The 18595-nt window shown below is 41.3% G+C and overlaps 1 protein-coding gene and 2 long non-coding RNA genes across 8 annotated transcripts; 1 reads left to right on the top strand and 2 right to left on the bottom strand.

Annotated features, from left to right (window-relative positions):
* The first annotated feature begins 3772 nt into the window (after positions 1–3772).
* On the top strand, positions 3773–15951 carry cblc (Cbl proto-oncogene C, E3 ubiquitin protein ligase). 6 transcript variants are annotated; one of them, XM_080767878.1, is made up of 13 exons: positions 3779–4774; positions 9333–9479; positions 9792–9948; positions 10058–10179; positions 10323–10460; positions 10672–10759; positions 10853–10984; positions 12521–12691; positions 13172–13324; positions 13742–13794; positions 14057–14140; positions 14627–14682; positions 15103–15951. In XM_080767878.1, exons 1-13 carry the CDS (start codon positions 4422–4424, stop codon positions 15243–15245), a joined length of 1797 nt encoding a protein of 598 aa, XP_080624004.1. In that variant the 5' UTR covers positions 3779–4421; the 3' UTR covers positions 15246–15951. The 6 variants fall into 6 exon arrangements, 3 of the variants coding, with proteins under 3 accessions (XP_080624005.1, XP_080624003.1, XP_080624004.1); XR_013964350.1 differs by having other exon boundaries at positions 3773–4774; positions 10672–10984; positions 14057–14351; positions 14555–14682; positions 15103–15196; XM_080767877.1 differs by having other exon boundaries at positions 3777–4774; positions 10672–10984.
* On the bottom strand, positions 10039–14361 carry LOC308318377. Its single transcript, XR_013964355.1, has 3 exons — positions 14268–14361; positions 12495–12658; positions 10039–10445 (listed from the first exon to the last, which is right to left on the bottom strand). It is a non-coding gene; the product is annotated as an uncharacterized lncRNA (long non-coding RNA).
* A 184-nt stretch (positions 15952–16135) lies between the features above and the next one.
* On the bottom strand, positions 16136–18056 carry LOC308318376. The gene is made up of 3 exons (XR_013964354.1): positions 17929–18056; positions 17216–17396; positions 16136–16259 (listed from the first exon to the last, which is right to left on the bottom strand). It is a non-coding gene; the product is annotated as an uncharacterized lncRNA (long non-coding RNA).
* Positions 18057–18595: the final 539 nt, after the last annotated feature.

Raw genomic sequence — 18595 nt, 5'->3', positions numbered from 1 at the left:
TTAAGGACACTCACATACCGGTAGCTTATTAATTTGGCTGCACCTCGATCTGAAAAGATTCTTGATGGGAATATTTCCACCATTATACTTGAAAGGACTGTATTAGAATAAAGACTAGGATAAATAAGGAAAGGCTTCGATAGCAGAGAGCTAGAAGCTCCGGAACACCGGAACTGTATAAATACTTTTGGAAGTATTCTAATTACAATAAATACTCTTCACTGGAATAGAAGCAGAAGGCTGGTAACTTTACAGAAATGGTTATAAAAACCTTTTGAACTATAATGAGTAAAAGTCAGAGTATTACAGAGTTAACCAAAATACCTTAGAATGAATTTGACAGACACAAGGAAGACAATTTCAGACAAGCAGAGCTAGGAGGGGGTTCAATCAGATATATTCATATTCACCATTGTATTGGGAGAGAAGAAGGCATGTAATCCGGACAGCGTTTCCACAAGGATCTCTGACCATGTCCAAATTGAACATGGTTAATATAGCATACCGTAATCAATACACCGGAAAATGTGTTGAACAACAAGGTCAATAAACATATTTGTTTACAAATGGACAGATAATGCAAGACGTCACGAATATTGCATACAGGAACTATCTCACGGGGCAGAGATAGTCCGGACATGCAATATCAGTTAGTGGAACCGGGGGACAGGGCATAACGTCATTGAGTGCAGTTTACCAGTCTGTTAGAGAGAATACTAACTTCAAGGGCAAAAACACAGAAGCTGGGTGTTATGGCAAACGGAAACAAAACAATTCTTATCTACCAACGCTAGCTAGGAGAGCAGTGTTACTATCTAAACTCTGGCGGGGCCAGAACCATACTATTTTACAGTCAGTGGGACAGCGTGACATCAAATGTCAGTCACAGGGCATAATCCATAATTTGGCAAGACCATAGGAGACACCGGGTCATAAGATTAAAAGGCCAAAGGACTCATGGACCATCACCCACAAAACCACGGAAAATACCTAACAATTCTGTGCCAGGGATTGTGTACAATCTTTCAAAATCATTCAACATTTTTCACAAAATGTATTCGATTTTGCTTAATCTTTCCAAAATACCAGATCTGTAAGCAGAGCTCACATCACTACAATGCACTGTGACCTTGTAGGTTGGCTATTTGTGAACATAGCCAAAGTAGTATGAAACAAAATAGGGTTATAGTGGATAAACTGAATTTAATGCTATAAGCAATTTGTCTGGTCTGGGCGCCCCTGGATCCCCTGGCCCAAGGACCCATTTTTGGAGAAGCCCTGTACTAGAGCTGCCACTGGTCTCCACATGACCCTGTGACTCCATCTGCTCCCTCTGTGACAGATTGGTGACAAGTTGTCACACAACACAACGCACGCGCGCACACACACACACACACACACACACACACACACACACACACACACACACACACGTGCATGCATTTATAGGTGAACATTTTAATTACAACCGGTATTTATTTTTTGCAAGCTTTATTTTTGATTTGAGACTTTGCCCTCAGGCACAAAAAGTGTTAATGGCCACATTTATTTTAATGATCAATCAATCGATTGTGTTATGGCTTGGATCAATGGAACTAACGTAGTATACTTTCAGTTATTTTTTATTATTGTTATATTAGCAATAATAATGTCTTGTTTTGCCAATTATTGGGGGGCCCACTTGCTGTATCTTAACGGTCAACCAGTGGCTCAAGTTGACAATCAATCACTGATTTATGTCACAGTGCAACACATTCTGTGAAGATGGAAGATAATTCACGACGTCCTTGTCTCGTCTCTGTGTTTATGCACATACTGAAATACTTCTGTCAGTGCTGGTGACGATGTTGAAATGCAATGTTTTCATCTGTCCATTTAAAGGGAAATCTCGCCCTCTTGTGCTGGGGAAGCAAAAGTGCAATGAAAAAAACGTGAAGGAACATAATTCTGTTAAAATACAATTTACATTTTGACCCTTCATTCCAAAACAGGATCTTGACAGTCAATGCCAGTTAATTTATGCAACTCACACAGCACAGCTGATGAATTTCAAGGTATCTTTTAGTTTTTATTGAATATTCTTTGTGTTCTCCATCACCAAATGTTGACCTGGTGTCATATCGTCATCACCAGCACGTCCAGAACCTGGTGTCATATGCTGTCATGGGTCCCAGAAAAGTCTAGTTATGTCCCCCATCAGAAGTTTCAGAATGCCGGTGTGTAACCGTCACTACATTGTGATGCTCACTGTGCATTTGGTTGCATTACTTTGTTTTATATTGATAACATTTTCATATGATTAACCCAACTATACTGAACATATACCTGCATGTGAAGGTTTGTATTCCCAGTCTAATAACTCTGAAATACTTGCCATGTGTCTACTCTATACCCTGTAAAGTAAACATTTGCATGAATTAAAAATAAACAAAATGTTTGTCTGGCTGCAACCAGGAACTCATCAAAGACAACAAGAAAAGGGGTTACTGGGAATACAAAGCTTCCTTTCACATAATTATGTATGTTCACAGTACAGTGACTTGGGTTTATCATATGAAAATTGAATCAATATAAAACAAAGCAATACAACAACATGCACAGTGAGCAACCCAATGTATACTGTGAGTCTGTGATGGATATGATGTGTCTAATTCAGCATTGTGAATAAAACATCAGTGGAAGAAAATGGAATGTTCTCATTCCACCACTCGATGGCAGCAGATAGCACACTAATCCAACAAGTAGTATTGTTTAAATACCAAACATTTACATTTAGGGCTATGTTACTGGCATTTAACTGACACACAACTGTTTCTGATCCTTAAAACACCAAAACTACAAATAATGATACAAAATAAGTACGGTAATTTCCTATGTCATGGTGGTAGGCTAACTCAAGTGGTTCACAAAGTGGGGTCCAGGAACCATCATGGTTCTTTGAGGTGGGTTCTAAATGGACCCTTACAGTAACTCTGTAACTCGAGAGTTTACATTATTTTGTATACTCTCAGAGTAATGGGGGTCCTTTAAATTAAAAGGTTTCAGAACCACTGATGACACTTGGGTAAGGATTTAGATCCGGGTAGAGAGATGGCAAGGTTGCAGCACCCGTTTAATTTTTGGTGCTGCTGTGAGTGTGAAGTGACATTACAGGCACACATCCTGTCTTGCGGTGGTCTGCACACCTTTGTATGCTCCGTTCGCCCCCTTTCCTCTATCTACACACACATGCACACACAGAGGTATTGTGGGTGTCTTTTGTTTCCTCTGTTCTTAATTTGTAATAGCTGCAATTCTTTGCCCACACCTATCATAGTCTCTCTCCCTCTCCCCCCCCCCCCCCCCCCACTCTCTCTCTCTCTCTCTCTCTCTTACTCTCTCACTCTCTCTCTCTCTCTCTCTCTCTCTCTGGGCTATAAAAACAAAACAAAACCTGTTTGTCTGGCTGCAACCAGGAAACTCATCAAAGACAACAAGAAAAGGCAGAGTAGCTGAGACAAAGAAAGAGATAGTGAGAGAAAGAGAATCAGCAACAATTAAGCCACTACAGTCTTTCCATCTACTGTAAGTAGTCCTCTGAGACTTTGTACTTTTGAATGAGTATCACGCTTCACTGAAGTCAAAGCATTGTATCAGCAAAAAACTATGACAGAGTAAGTGAATAAATGTGATCATTAGCATGGAGAGAATAAGAATAGAATGGAGTGGAGTTGTTTAGAGAGAGAGAGAGAGAGAGAGAGAGGAGGTTGAGTGTGAGACCTCCCTTGACTTAGTTTCAGCTCACACTTTCCCTTATGCACAGCCTCTCGGGTTGTGCTGCTGATATACTGAAAGTTATACAGTTACCAGTTAGTTACCTAGTCACTTTGTGCCGTGTGGCACATATAAGGCCTTGGAAAGTTATACAGTATATAAGTCTCAGTTATTTTGCTCCTGTGCTGCTGCTGTTGCGGACATTGTTTGAGTGGAGACTTCACCATCTTGTCACCTTTCCTGAGGATGCTTTGACCACGGATGTGCTTTCTCCTTGTTTAACATGATGCTACCGGTATGATGCCAATGGATGCCTAATGGATGCCAGCATGCTACCGTAAATATCTCACATAGACATTGACAAGGTGATGAGGTATCTCATCATATGCAGTCAATAACTTGCTACAATACAATTTCCAACAGCACACACGCACGGACACACACACACACACACACACACACACACACACACACACACACACACACACACACACACACACACACACACACACACACACACACACACACACACACACACACACACACACATACAGGTGGACAGACAGTGAAGGAGAAAGAGAGACACATGTATTGACACTTTTCGGAGTGAAAACAACACAGCAGGACCAGACCAGTCACCAGACAAGCCAACTGAAGAACTGTAAACAATGGCGACAACAAATAGCTCCAGCTCTGAGTTCCCCACCATCAGCGACCAGCGGATGGTGGAAAAGGCTCTCAAAAGACTGGAGAAGCTTTACCGGCGGTGCACCAACCCTCGGCTGAGCTTGAGGGCCAGCCCTCCATACCTGCCGGAGGTGGTGTTTGAGACTGCCACGTTGCTCTCTCAAGTCTGGGAACCGTACCAAGGGCCCAGGGGACCAGGGAGCAAAGTTCCACGTGGGGATGAGGCAGATTACCTGAGGATCTTCATTGGACACCTGGTGGACAAGACTGACAGGGCTGTGCTGCTGTTTAAGGAAGGACGGGACCAGATGTTTGAAGAGACATCCAGTTGCAGGTAAGAAAGCATCTATAAGGAGGGGACAATTAGAGTGACCTTTAACCACATGAACCCTAGTGTCCCTAGTATTCAGGGACTCACTAAGCATTGTAACTCAATGTGCTGTGAGCTTGTAGACATGCAGGCTTTAGATGTAGAGGTGAAGGGGGGGGGGGGCGGGGGAGTGTAGAAACCCCTGGGGAACCTGATCAATATAACGCTAAGTGGCCAATCACTTTTCCAATCCTTGTGTCCTGTCAAGTCACAGTACAAGCCACTGAAAACATATAAAACACCAAGATACTATGATATCCTTCATTTCATTTACCAGTATTTTCAATATGAGGTCAGTTCACCTGCAGAAATAAAGCAAGCTAGGGCAGCTCTGCAGAATTCAAACTCTGACAATGAAGCATGTAGTGTCAATCCAGTTTAGCCTGTTAAGCCAAACAGAACACAGTCAAGACAAGACCGAAATGTATCCGTTTTGCTATATTTTGCAGTGATTGCTTCACAGGAACAAACACATTTGAAAGTTAAATTAATCAGTCTTATAAAGTAATTACATTAGCATATTCATTTAATTCCCTTTGGGATGGGAGTTGAAGAATGAGATTAAATGTCTCTGTTTATTGATGAGACTTGTCTTAAGAAGGCTATGTGGAATGGATTCAGTTTTCTACAAGCTCTATCAAGCATGACCACTTGAAATGAGCAACTTCTGCTTCTGCTTGGTTGTCAGAAACTACTTTGCATTTGTGAACCTGAGTTATGGAAAACAGACAAAGAGAAACATTCATTTGACATAGAAAATCGGTATATTAAACCTACTGAACATTTGCAGAAACATGTGGAAACTCCTAAAGAACAATTAAATATAATTTATTATCTTTATATATTTTTACGACCGCAGGTCATATAAGCCCATATATGAAGATCCCTGGTGTCATCAATATTGGCCAGCAACACTAAATCTGACCTCAAACCCTTAGATCTCCATGGATATATGTCAGAACCTGTTCTGACATTCCATATGTTGATCCTTCCCCATCCATCCTTCCTCTTCGACGTCTCCCTTTTGACTGATACCTGCCCATTTACTCTAGATGGGCCTGCCCCAAAGTTATTGATGCAGCCGCGCCTGGCAGCCGGCGAAAACTAGAGGTCTCACCAGGCACGGCCTGGGCCCTCATCAAACCCTGTACACTCAAGACACTGCCCCTGCTCACCGCTGCCATCCTTAGATCTCCATATATGGAGCTGACCTGTTCTGACATTCCATATGTTGATCTGACCTCATCAAACCCTGTACACTCAAGACACGCTCCATATATGGCCAGTACAGAATTCATTCCATATGCTGATCTGACCCCCCATGCCAAAGTGCCAGTGCTCACCCAGCAGTCTGCAAGGCCGCGGTTACTTCTCGCCCTCAGGCGTCTTACTGGTATATCTTCAGATGCATCTGCAGCTAGCCAAAAGACACGTGTGTTTGTGGGAAAATGTTGCCTGGGTGGACAATGTCCACCCAGGCACCACATACTCAAGGTATTAGAGGGGAAACTCTATAGAAAAATAAATGTAGTTTAAACATATGTGCAATCATGCCTCATGATAAATAGCGGGCCACAATTTTAACGATTACTTATTAAATAGAATGACACCTTTCTTGATGGTCTTTTTGAGGTGCATCCGTGCATATACTGTATGTGTCCCGTGGAGGTACAATAGAGGAACATTATAATGTAGGAAGGAAACCTATAAAGATAAATCTGGATCTGAAGTATTATTAAACATAATAAATCTCTCATCCTCTCATAGCGCACAGGTCTTCTTCCATATACAGTATAATGTACAATATATGATATTATACTACAGCTTGCGTAGTGTTTCCTATAGTTTATTGTCCTAAACTTCTGGTAGCCATTTTGTTTCCAAACTTTACTATCCGGTCTGCGGTCCTCGTCCAGCAGAGGAATTCCATTTTGGAGGATGACCTTCCCTAATACAAACAAACTAGCTGCAAGGTCATAAGAGGGTGCACGTCTCACATAATGTTGTGTATATCCAATGCAGACATATATAGCATGATGCAGTCAGAGGGGTTTTAACTGCAGGGGTAGTGAACATTTTGGGTTCTCAACGTTTTTGATTGGGAACCCCCGGAAAGACCCCCAGGTTGAGAACCCCTGATCTATCTAATGAAAAGTAGCATAGGCAATGGGTGGTTTGAAGATGAGGTAACACATACTTTCTCCCTACCTCTTTCTCATTTGCACAAATAACATGCACAATGCTGCATTCGATTCTGACAGGTACTTCCTGTCAGAAGTTCAGAACAGTTAAAAATGTGTTCATTTCTCACAATTGTATTTCCTGCATAAATGATGCAGTAGAGATGTCTGGCAAAGAGCTCAGAAACTATAGTCTTCCTAGACCAGTGATTCTCAACAGTTTTTCTTAATTTCTAGGACCCCCAATTTAGTATGTATCAGGCCACACCAGTGTAACTAAAGAGGATTTTGTTTTAATATTGTGTAGTTGTACATGTAATAATGGTGAAGATGAACTATCTGTCACTAAACTGTGGACCTTATGGACCCCTGGAAGTCCCTGGCCCTCATGAGAACCACTGCACTAGATATCTTGTTTTAGCTAATGATTGGTTGTAGCTTGAATTTGTTACTGCAGGAAATATTTAACATTTTCAATAATGAGTAAAAACTATTTTAACGGCACAAAAGAGACAACATAATGTCGTAAAATAACTTCTACTTAGGCAGTTGGGCCGAGGCCGAGGGCCCCAAAGGTCAGAAGGGTCCTCTAGAAAATTGGGTGAACTGAGACTCACTACTCCAGAGCCTGACACTGAATTTCAAAAGCTGAGCCAAACCAAACCCACATAATAAATACATTGTATAAACAGGTAAAATAGGCATTTTGATTTAATATTAACTTTTTACATTCATTATTTTACAATAATGTTATATAATTATACAAATAAATTTTAGTTTTGCCAATTATTACAGTATCCTCACACAGTTCAAGCTTAACCTATCATTGCGTAAATTGCAGCATCCATAAATAGCATCGACCAGCATTGACCATTGCATTGATACAGACATAATGGTGGGTGTGTAGAGAGTCAGTGATTCTGATATTTGTGGAAAGGACAGGCTAAATGTGGTGACTTTATATTTGGAGTTTGGTTTCAGTCGCCTGGTCCTGTTAGGACTACTAATGACAGAGAAGAAGAAAAGGTCGAGCTTGGGCCTTTGAGATGTTAATGTGGAGTAACTGACACACACACACACACACACACACACACACACACACACACACACACACACACATACACACACACACACACACACACACACACACACACATACACACACACACACACACACACACACACACACACGCACACACACACACACACACACACAAAGTTGGAGGGAGGTGTGCATGTCATTTTCTAAAATGTGTACAATCATCCATATATATAACATATATATAGATATAATATATTACATGCATTATGGTGGTAATTTATGGGATAGAAAACGTGTAAATGCAGTATTATTATTATGATAGGGAACGATGTTGGCATGATTATGTTATTATGTCATTTATTCTAGTTTAAATCAAGTACATTGCATTGACAGTGATTTATGTTGTTAGCAAAGATTGACTTCGCTTGACTTGCTGAGGTGTGGCTTGGTGGCCGATGGAACATTTTGTGGTATTGACAGTCAAACCAATACAAGAGAGCATCCTGTTTGTATAAGATAGCTTGACTTGTGCGAAAGTACTGTGTGTGCGTGTGCATGTACAGTATGTACACGTGTGTATGTGCATGTGTGTGTGCGCATGCGTGTATGTTCAAGCGTGCGTGTGCACGCGTGCGTGTGTGTGTGTGTGTGTGTGTGTGTGTGTGATCACACATGTGAATATGTATCGGTGTGCATGTCTGTGAGTGTTCTTCTAAGAGAGATGGAAAGTTTCACAAAACATTTATTTTTTAAACAATGCCACATTCTATTTTAAGGTTCTACAACTGGAAGTTAATTTGTCATTGTCTCCGCTAGGTCAAAGGTGCTATCTTCAAAAGCGTTTGTACAACAGATCTTGTTCAAAGCTCACTCAAATTACTATAATATCTGTAGTCATGTGATAAACACGCAATAAAATACATTATGAACGCATAGTGCAATCAAGCCTAAATTGGAATCACATATTATAATTGAGGGGCCTCCACAACACAGAGTCAAAACGTATTTAACTTAGACCCATAGGGTGTTGCTGTTCATTGCGGAAACATGATTTATTGTACACCAAAGGTATACGTGATACTGTTTGTAAAAGGATTGACAGCTGAGTTTAATAAACAACTCAAGAGGGAGTATAAGGACTATAGTTCATATGCTACAGTATTATGTTCATAGCTCATATTTTTAATTGCAATAGTTTAACATTTTAGAGTGGAAGAGCTGAGCTCTTATAGCTCATATCATGGACCTTTGCATCAGTTAAAAAACAACAGCTGAATGTCTGCTCTCCCTTTTATTCCCAGGAGGAACTTGACCAAGCTTTCTCTGCTCTTCAGTCACATGCTCTCCGAGCTGAAGGCCATGTTTCCTGGGGGACAATTCCATGGATTTATGTATATGGCAATGAAGACGGAGGCTGAGCAGTTCTGGAGACATTCATTTGCTAACAAGTGAGAATGGGCACAGATACGTCAGATGGGTGGGCCACGTGCATTTTCAGAGCATGTTTATTTTATTAATTGATTGTGTTCTGCACGCAGTGTAATTTAAGTTCCTATTCATTGCCATTGTTTTTAAAGAAAATAATATGATGATCATTTATTTATTTATTAACTTTTTACATTCATTATTTTGATATTAATAGTTGTACAAATCTTTAGTGTCTTGCCAAATATTTCGAGGTCGACTTGCAGTACCCTCCGACATGTTGAGAATCACAACATGTAAAATAAATGTTATGTTTCCTGCCCTCCCCCACCTAGGTGTATAGTGCAGTGGGCTAGTTTTAAACAGCAGCTGAGAAGAGTGCATGCGTTCGAGGAAGGGATGGAGTCTATGGCACTGCAGTCCACCATTGACCTCACCTGCAATGACCACGTCTCAGTGTTTGAGTTTGACATATTCACCAGACTGTTTCAGGTAGCCTACTTTCAGATTTATATTAAACAGAGCATGACACAGACTGACACAAATGAACACAATATTTGTTTCTAAATGTCTCCTGTTCTGTTCTGTCTTCTCCCTCAAGCCTTGGAGGACGATTTTAACAAACTGGAACCATTTAGCAGTGACTCATCCAGGCTACATGGCCTTCCTCACATATGACCAGGTCAAACTTCGTCTGGAACACTACCGCCAAAGAGCCGGGAGGTGAGTTACAGTCTAACTCACCTTCCGTGTCTAACACTACTACACTAGTCTTGCGTATAGCCAGACAAACTATTCCACAACCCTCTGATGAATGCTACATAGACTGCTAAACATTTACCCATTGGATTTCCTCCCCCTCCCAGTTACATTTTCCGTCTGAGCTGCACCAGGATGGGCCAGTGGGCCATAGGTCATGTGACAACTGAGGGAGCCATCATCCAGACCATCCCCCAGAATATACCTCTCCACCATGCACTCATCCAGGGCTTCAGGGAGGGCAGGTGAACATGGACGCACACACACACACACACACACACACACACACACACACACACACACACACACACACACACACACACACACACACACACACACACACACACACACACACACACACACACACACACACAGAACAGATTTCCAAAGTCATATTATGAAGTCATACGAGTTACAACACAGTATGCATTTGGGTTTTCTGTTCTATGGCTGCAGCTATCTATACCCAGATGGCCGTGATGTGAACCCTGACCTGACAAGTCTGTGTGAGCCAGCCAAGAAAGGCAAAGTCAAAGTCACAGAGGTAAACACACTTACGCATGCCACACATTCACATAAGACACCAAAGTATCTATTTTCTCCTCTCCCTCTTATTTCATCCGATTCCTTTCACCAGGAACAGTATGAGCTCTATTGTGAGATAGGGAGCACATTTCAGCTGTGTAAGATCTGCACGGAGAGGGACAAGGACACACGTATCCAGCCCTGTGGTCATCTCCTATGCAAGTCATGTCTCCTAGGCTGGCAGGTATGTAGGTCAATCCACTGACATCGTTTTTAGCTGTAACTGACCACGCAGCTAGTATAACTGATATATCTGTCAGTTGGCCGGTTGGTCCGTCTGTCTGTCAAACTACATGAACTTGCTTAAAGTAAACATTAAACGTACATAGACTTGGCTGCCACATGAAAATGTTCATTGCCACCAAGTTTCCCCAAAATCTACCCATCCGTTCTTGATTATGACCTTTTCAATCCAATAGTTGGTTAATCGTCTCTTCTGGGCAGACTGCTGATCATTACAATTTGCTCGAATTGTTTTGCTAACGGGTGGAATAGAGTAAAAACATAAGCTCCACACAAGTCTACTCTGTTGGACAGATAGGAACGATTACAAATCCCTGCCATGCATTGCTTATATAAGATATCCCATTTGTACCAACAATATGATCTCAGACAGTGATTTATGATATGCCGACTACGTACAGTAAGCCCTGCTCATTAAACACACAGAAATGGGGGAAGAAAATGCAGCAAGTAGGGATGTTAATAGATAAGCGTTAATGGATTCATCGCTGTTAAGAAATGAATCAATTAAACTTCACAGTTAACAATTAATCGAAAGTTCTGCGGTTCTATCAGGCAATTTTCTGTGCTGTCTGCACACGGCCGAGGAACGCACATGTGGGCCCGGGTGAAAAAGGTCCCCCCCACCTTGGTAGCCACAGAAACGTCTCTGCCTTTGCATGTGATGTGACAGACAAGACAGTGCACTTTTCATTTTATTCCTCATACAAAGATGCCATTGCCTGGTCCTGTATCTCAAATGGTCAAGATAATATAATATGTCTTTTGTATTCTTTCTAAGCAAAGTGTAGATTTTTATGTTACATTGAGGGAAATTAAGATTCTCAGATTTAAAAGAAATGCCACTTATCAACTAACCAGTTAATCGATCAATCGATTAATCGATTACTTAGCGATTATTAGTTAGACTTAATCGATAATTCCCATCCTCAGCAGCAAGTGTTCACATAGGAGGATGCATGCACACACACCTATGCATGAACAGATTGCACACACTCTCTCCCTCTCTCTCTGTCGCTATCTCTTTTAGTATGCTTAGCAATAACCTTAACCTTACTAGTTTCCCCAAACCATACTCCACCTCGGCATTTACAATATACAGGAATAAGTAAGCCTTGCCAAGCCATGAGGCCCATTGGGCAGGAGCCTATCTCCTGTTTCTGTAGCGTGAGGTAGCTTGATGTACAAGTACACCCCCTGGACATGACGCTAGTATGTCACAGAGACTTATCCCCAACAATCCAACCCTTATTGCGGAGTGCCAAGCAGGGAGGTACTGAGTCTTTGGTATGGCCCGGCCGGGGATCGAACCGTGACCTCCCATACCCAGAGTGGACACTCTAAGCACAAGGCCACTGAGCTGGTAATATAAAGTCAGGAATAGCGTGTGGTAACTCATTATTTAGGCTACTTCAGTGTTGCAAAATAGAATGGGGTGCATGAAGACTCACATTCGCTGTCCATTGTTGTTGTTCAGAAGTCTAGTGGCAACTCCTGCCCATACTGCCGCTGTGACATCAAAGGAACAGAGTCCATCCTGGTGGAACCCTACCTCAAAGCCGCCGATCAGCAGGACAGCGAGGAGGACGAGGAGGACGACCACGAGGATGTGGAACTGGTGATGAAGACAGTGGCTGCCTTGAGAAAAGTGTGTTCTGCCCACAGTTTGTGCTTGTGAAAAAATGTCAACGACGAATTGTGAGCTAGTGGCTTGTTGTACATTTTCAAATAACCAAAGTTTGAGACAGAGGAAAATTAGCTGCACACAGATATCAGAGTTTAATGCAAGCTTTCGGTCTTGAAGGACGAAACAGTACAAGGGTTTGAGCAGTGCATGTGATCACTTGATAGCCAATGCAAGGCACCTGTGTTCAACATTCCATTTGTAAACATCAAGGGAATTGTAGTCCCAAATGTAGTGTAGCCTACTACAGAGACTGATTTTGACTGAAATTGATTTTGATAATATATTAATTCATTTAGCTGGGGATCACCCTTTCCAGGACCCCAACAGGTTAATTGCCAATATTCAAGTTGCTACCCTCTCTTCTACGGTTTACCTATACCCTGTCTCTCTGCCCCATATCTCTCTCTCTCTCTCTCTCCCCCCCCCCCCCCCCCCGGATAGCTCTCCAATGAGGAGTACCAGGTTCCTAGTTCCCATCCTAAATCCTTTATCAGCCCTCCCCCATTACCCCCTAAATCCAGTGTGGGCCAATGGAGCCGGTCTCCCCACTTCCACACTCAGCCTTCTGCGCCCAGCCTCCCAGACAGACATTCTGTAAGTTCCCACATCCAGACATTTAATTTGCTTAATGCGAAGATAGTATCTTACTTGGTGACCACACTTCATGGCTGTTTTTTCCGTTTGCTGGCAGTGGCACCTCACAGGGCCGATGTGCTGTGCTCCTTTTGCTTATAATATTTCACTTTCAAACATGAAATTTCCCTGAAATGATGCAAGAGTAGTAGTAGCTTGTTTTGCTTTTCAAGTGAAGCTATGGGATACAGAAACCCTCTTGAAATATTCTTCATATTAATTAAGTACAAACATAAAAAATGTTTTCAATAAATCCGTTATTGTCAATGTTGTGAATGTAATGTACAATTGTAAATGTTGCACGATGTGGCCAAAGATGTGCATCAGGCAAAAACATGTATTGATGGTCCTACCTTTGTTCACACTCTGTTTTAACAGTATCCCAGTAGCAAACATAAAGGACATCATGCCCTGCAGGCCGACAGTAACAGGTAGGTTTAAAAAAAAAAATGTAACCAGGTGTAGGACTACCTGCAATCTCTAGGTAATATACTTGTCGCTTGTAAGCATAATGTTGACCCCTCCAACTGAAAACAGCTCAACTCTGCAGGTTGACCAGCATCTGCAGGTTTGCTAATGGGGGAAATTAAGCCACCCCAGTTTTACTCCTATTAGCATTGTTTGTTCAGAGTTTCACATGTGACATATCTCTGCACTGTTTCTTTGTGTTGGTTGTTCTGTCCCGTCCAATAGAAGGCAGTGGGAGGCAGCAGCTAGTACAGATGAGGAGTATGCTGGTGGGTTGCAACCGTCAGTGTCTTACCCACTTTCCCGCAGGTGAGTGCCAGTCGTCTGCATTGAAACTCTCTAGTCTATTGCATGTTTTCCAGATAACTGTTAGTATTTTGAACGTGTTTTAAGAATCAACTTCAGGTCTAAATGGGTTAATATAAACTGTCTTTACCATTCATGTTGAGCTTCTTTGCTTGGGTCAACCATAGGCGTGCAGTTCCCCCTCCTTGAGGAAAACAGTTCATATCCACATGGTGTGGCCCGGGTCTCTGAAAGATAAAGAACACATAATTATGGCTGATTGACTGTCCTTGAAAGTCTGACAGGCAATCAGGTCTCTTGATTACAGTTATTAGCCTCTTGCTGAACCACTTGCTGCTGACAGCAAAACACAGTATCCCCCTGCCACGGACTGTATGAGTGATATTAACCATTTTAAACCCTGTGTACAACCTATAGGTTTTATACAGCACCATGTGAAATGTGCTGAATTATTGTCGGATTAATTTTGTGGTCATCTCTCTGTGACAGTTTGGAAATGCTGCCAGAGGCAAATCATCCTGGCTCCTCCCTGTCAGGTGCAGAAGGTAGGCTTTGTTTTGGGAAATTACTTAGCCCTCAAGCCATGACCTTTCAATGTGCATTTGTATTGTGTAGACCTGCAGCGTCAAAACGTGAATGAAAGGTGTAATTTTAAAACGTTAAATACAGTAAGATTGGATTATATATTGCTTTATTTACACACTTTCTCTCTTCTTAAACCTGATTCATACTTGGTTGAATCAGGTTTAAGAATATACAAATAGCAGATCATATATAGATGCTCATCATAACACATTGCGTTGTTGCTTACTTAAAAATGCAATGGTGAACAATATAGTTAGTGCTCAGTGTGGATGGCAGTCCACACTAAGACATAACTAAGACAATAGTGAATGATATAGTTATGGCTATATCCCTTTAGACAGAATATAAATAAAGCATTATATGTTCCTTCTTTTGTGTAGGTGGAGCAGCAAGTCTAACTCCCCCCATCTCAGTCAAAAAGAAAAAGGGAATAAAGGACACAAAGGGAAGGGGGTCAGAAAAGACAGAATCCAGAAAAGACAAACGCATCCAACGAGGGATGGACAGAGCCATTTCATACTGACAATGAAAGGATCTTGTCTGTTGTCTGTAAAGCCTTTTTTTACTTTGTCACATGATGTACCACTTGCAGAAAATACATGTTTGTTTGTTTTTTTGATTGAAAATCTTTTTTTTCTCCAGTGAACATTGTTGTACAACAAAGTATAAATTATAGACTTTAGGGGCAAGAACATATCATCACTGTGAAGACACTGGCAGTGAAGTTTCATCCACAATTCTGACTGTGAATGACATTCAAGTATTTACTGTAAACTGCACTGTAAAATGTAGGCCTATCTGTACCAAGGGATTGGTTGATAAATGTCAGGTGGATTGTTTTTTGGTTAATAATACAGTAGTGAGTAGTCACAGAATAGAGCTTATAATGAAGTCTGAGTTCTTTCCAAAGTGTTGTCTTGATAGTCAACACAGCCTGTGCTTGATAATAAAATCAGTCAAGTGAGTTGCTTGGCATTCTAAAGATGCTTTAGTAATTAGGTACTTAATCACTGGGCAGCAATAGTATACTTGCTCTGAATATGAAACCGTGGAAATATGCTTCTCATTATTTAATTGATACCTACCTACATATAGGCAACTCATAACATTTGTTATTGTGCATATTGCATACATTGAGGGTGCGTTATTCCACTGAAATGTTCAGAGGATGAAAACAAAGCTAGAACAAAGAAAAGACAATGACTGAGAAGTGAACAAATCACCACTTAAAGCAACTCTGTTACTAACAGATGCAATGAACATGGAACATGAGTAACAAGACAAAGATGATGGCAATCAGTAGATCTGATGGAGGGGAAACAATGTTCATTTCTGGGCGCCCTCTGGTGGTGAGTGACGACAGCAGTAATTTGTGGAAAGTCTGTAAACTTAAAGGCATAAGGCTGGATGAAGGGACGCCACACAGAGAGCTGGAAGCCAGTGAATCAGCTGTAGAGAGCATGATGTAGGGATGGAGTAAGCTGTGGTCAGACTCCTTGGAGAGGTTCAGATCCTCTGGGTGTTGTCAAGTTCAAACCTACAGGACAGAGTGATCTTTGTAATGTGTGCCTTGAAGGGCAGCTGCCCTGATGATAAAAAAAAGGTCCAGCTCATTAACAATAGTGTGTAAAACAGCGAGATAAATATGATGCTAAAATTGGTTTTAGGGCTCTAAAAAAAGGTCCATTTCAGCATTAATTTAAGGGAGACAACTTAAATCTGACTTGCACAACAATCTTTTATTTGAAGGGTTAGAACAACAGAAATGCCACTATTTAGAAAGCAGATGGTCAAGATAATCAGTATAGCTAAAATATAAACAAAATAGTATAGCCTCATCGTTCAGAAAACACTGAACTGCAGGCCAATTTTAAAGTTCTATGTTTCGTCAGTATTACACTACAGACATACCACACCAGCCTATAATGTTAAATAAATGTCTTACTTGATTTTATTTCATATAATTTAATTCTATCTTTCATAATGGTTATATGTCTACGCATTTGGGTTTAAGTGAACTTCCAAACTTTCTGCTACTTTCTTGTTGCTAGTTATTATGATATGATATGATATATGATATGATATGACCCCTGGTGGCGCACGTCAATAGAGTTTTAAGGTTAAAGAAAGAGTAAGCTGTTGATTTAACCAGGAAAAGCTTGTTTCAGTTGTGAGAGAATTATTTAGAAAAGTACAAAAGTTCTATAAAAGAATTACAGCTGAGAACATCAATCAATGTCGGCTCTGGTCTAGTTCACATTCTAAAGGTGTGTCAATGACAAATAGGAACCTTATACCATTCAAGTTATTGAAGTTTAACAAAATATTTGTTTGGCTGAATTCACAAAATACTGTAGAAATGGTCAAATCTCCATAAAAGCATGAATCATTCATGCTCTTAGTTCAGGCCAAGTCGAAAATGAGACGTTTCTGACTTCAAAGTAGGAAAATTCCACATGAACAGTCCTCCTTGTCAGTCCATTATGTACCAACCTCAACCACTTGAACACTGAGGTGGGAAGATCCAAGTGGATATGTTCCCAGTTTCCACTCTGCATGGACGCATCATAAGGTTGAGTTGAAGATGGGAGAAGATCACAGATTCAAAAGCATCACAACAGCCAGGATGACGAGCAGAGTGGAGGACACCATTCCAGAAGAGGAGTCGAAGATGCTGCAGGAAGGAGGAAAATAAATGGTTCAAATAAACTGCATATAGAGCACCAAAGTTTGCAATCATTGCCGCTAGAGGCCACTATCCTAGAACTGTGGTCCAAAAATAAAGAAACCAGCCGGGCGATGTCACTCATATGGACAGTATCAACTGTCTGTGAAAAAAGTACTAATTTATCCAAATAATAAAAAAAATCAAATTTTCTTTAAATACATTATCAAATGTAACTGAATATCATATAAAAAATAATTGACTAAATCACCTAATTTGTTTATTTTTTGTAACACAGTTCTTATAGAATGCAATCTAAGATTTCTCTGGCAGTGGTTTTCAACCCTTTCCATATCAAGGCCCATTATTTATTCGACATTTGAGCCAAGGACCACCATTTGATGAGATTTAGCATCTCAGACAAAAAACGTAGAATATTTTGTTGTCATTGGATATAAGATTTGTTGGACCACTGATTCAAAACCACTGCTCTATGGGAATATATATATCTTGTCGCTTGTAGAAATTTCAACATGAGCACCTGTCGTCGTCTTCTGTCGTTGAAGATGGAGATGGAGTGGCTGTTGGAGGTGGAGTGGTTGGAGTAGTTGTTGGAGGTGGAGTAGTTGTTAGAGGTGGAGTAAGTGGAGTGATTGTTGGAGGTGGAGTGGTTGTTGGAGGTGGAATAGGTGGAGTGGTTGTTGGAGGTGGAGTGGTTGTTAGAGGTGGAGTAAGTGGAGTGATTGTTGGAGGTGGAGTGGTTGTTGGAGGTGGAATAGGTGGAGTGGTTGTTGGAGGTGGAATAGGTGGAGTGGTTGTTGGAGGTGGTGTGGTTATTGGAGGTGGAGTGGTTGTTGGAGGTGGAGTAGTTGTTGGAGGTGGAGTAGTTGTTGGAGGAGGAGTAGTTGTTGGAGGTGGAGTAGTTGTTAGAGGTGGAGTAAGTGGAGTGATTGTTGGAGGTGGAGTGGTTGTTGGAGGTGGAATAGGTGGAGTGGTTGTTGGAGGTGGAATAGGTGGAGTGGTTGTTGGAGGTGGTGTGGTTATTGGAGGTGGTGTGGTTATTGGAGGTGGAGTGGTTGTTGGAGGTGGTGTGGTTATTGGAGGTGGTGTGGTTATTGGAGGTGGAGTGGTTGTTGGAGGTGGAGTAGTTGTTGGAGGTGGAGTAGTTGTTGGAGGAGGAGTAGTTGTTGGAGGTGGAGTGGTTATTG

Source organism: Protomyctophum bolini (assembly GCF_963924005.1).
Source record: "Protomyctophum bolini genome assembly, chromosome: 7".
NCBI lineage: Eukaryota > Metazoa > Chordata > Actinopteri > Myctophiformes > Myctophidae > Protomyctophum > Protomyctophum bolini.
This window is presented reverse-complemented; position numbering and strand designations above follow the sequence as displayed.

Coding starts and splice junctions, on each gene's coding strand:
- cblc (XM_080767877.1), top strand. CDS start 4,422: ATGGCGACAACAAATAGCTCCAGCTCTGAGTTCCCCACCATCAGCGAC. Junction 9,480..9,791: donor AGACATTCATTTGCTAACAA/GTGAGAATGGGC, acceptor TCCCCCACCTAG/GTGTATAGTGCAGTGGGCTA. Junction 10,461..10,671: donor CAGGGCTTCAGGGAGGGCAG/GTGAACATGGAC, acceptor CTATGGCTGCAG/CTATCTATACCCAGATGGCC.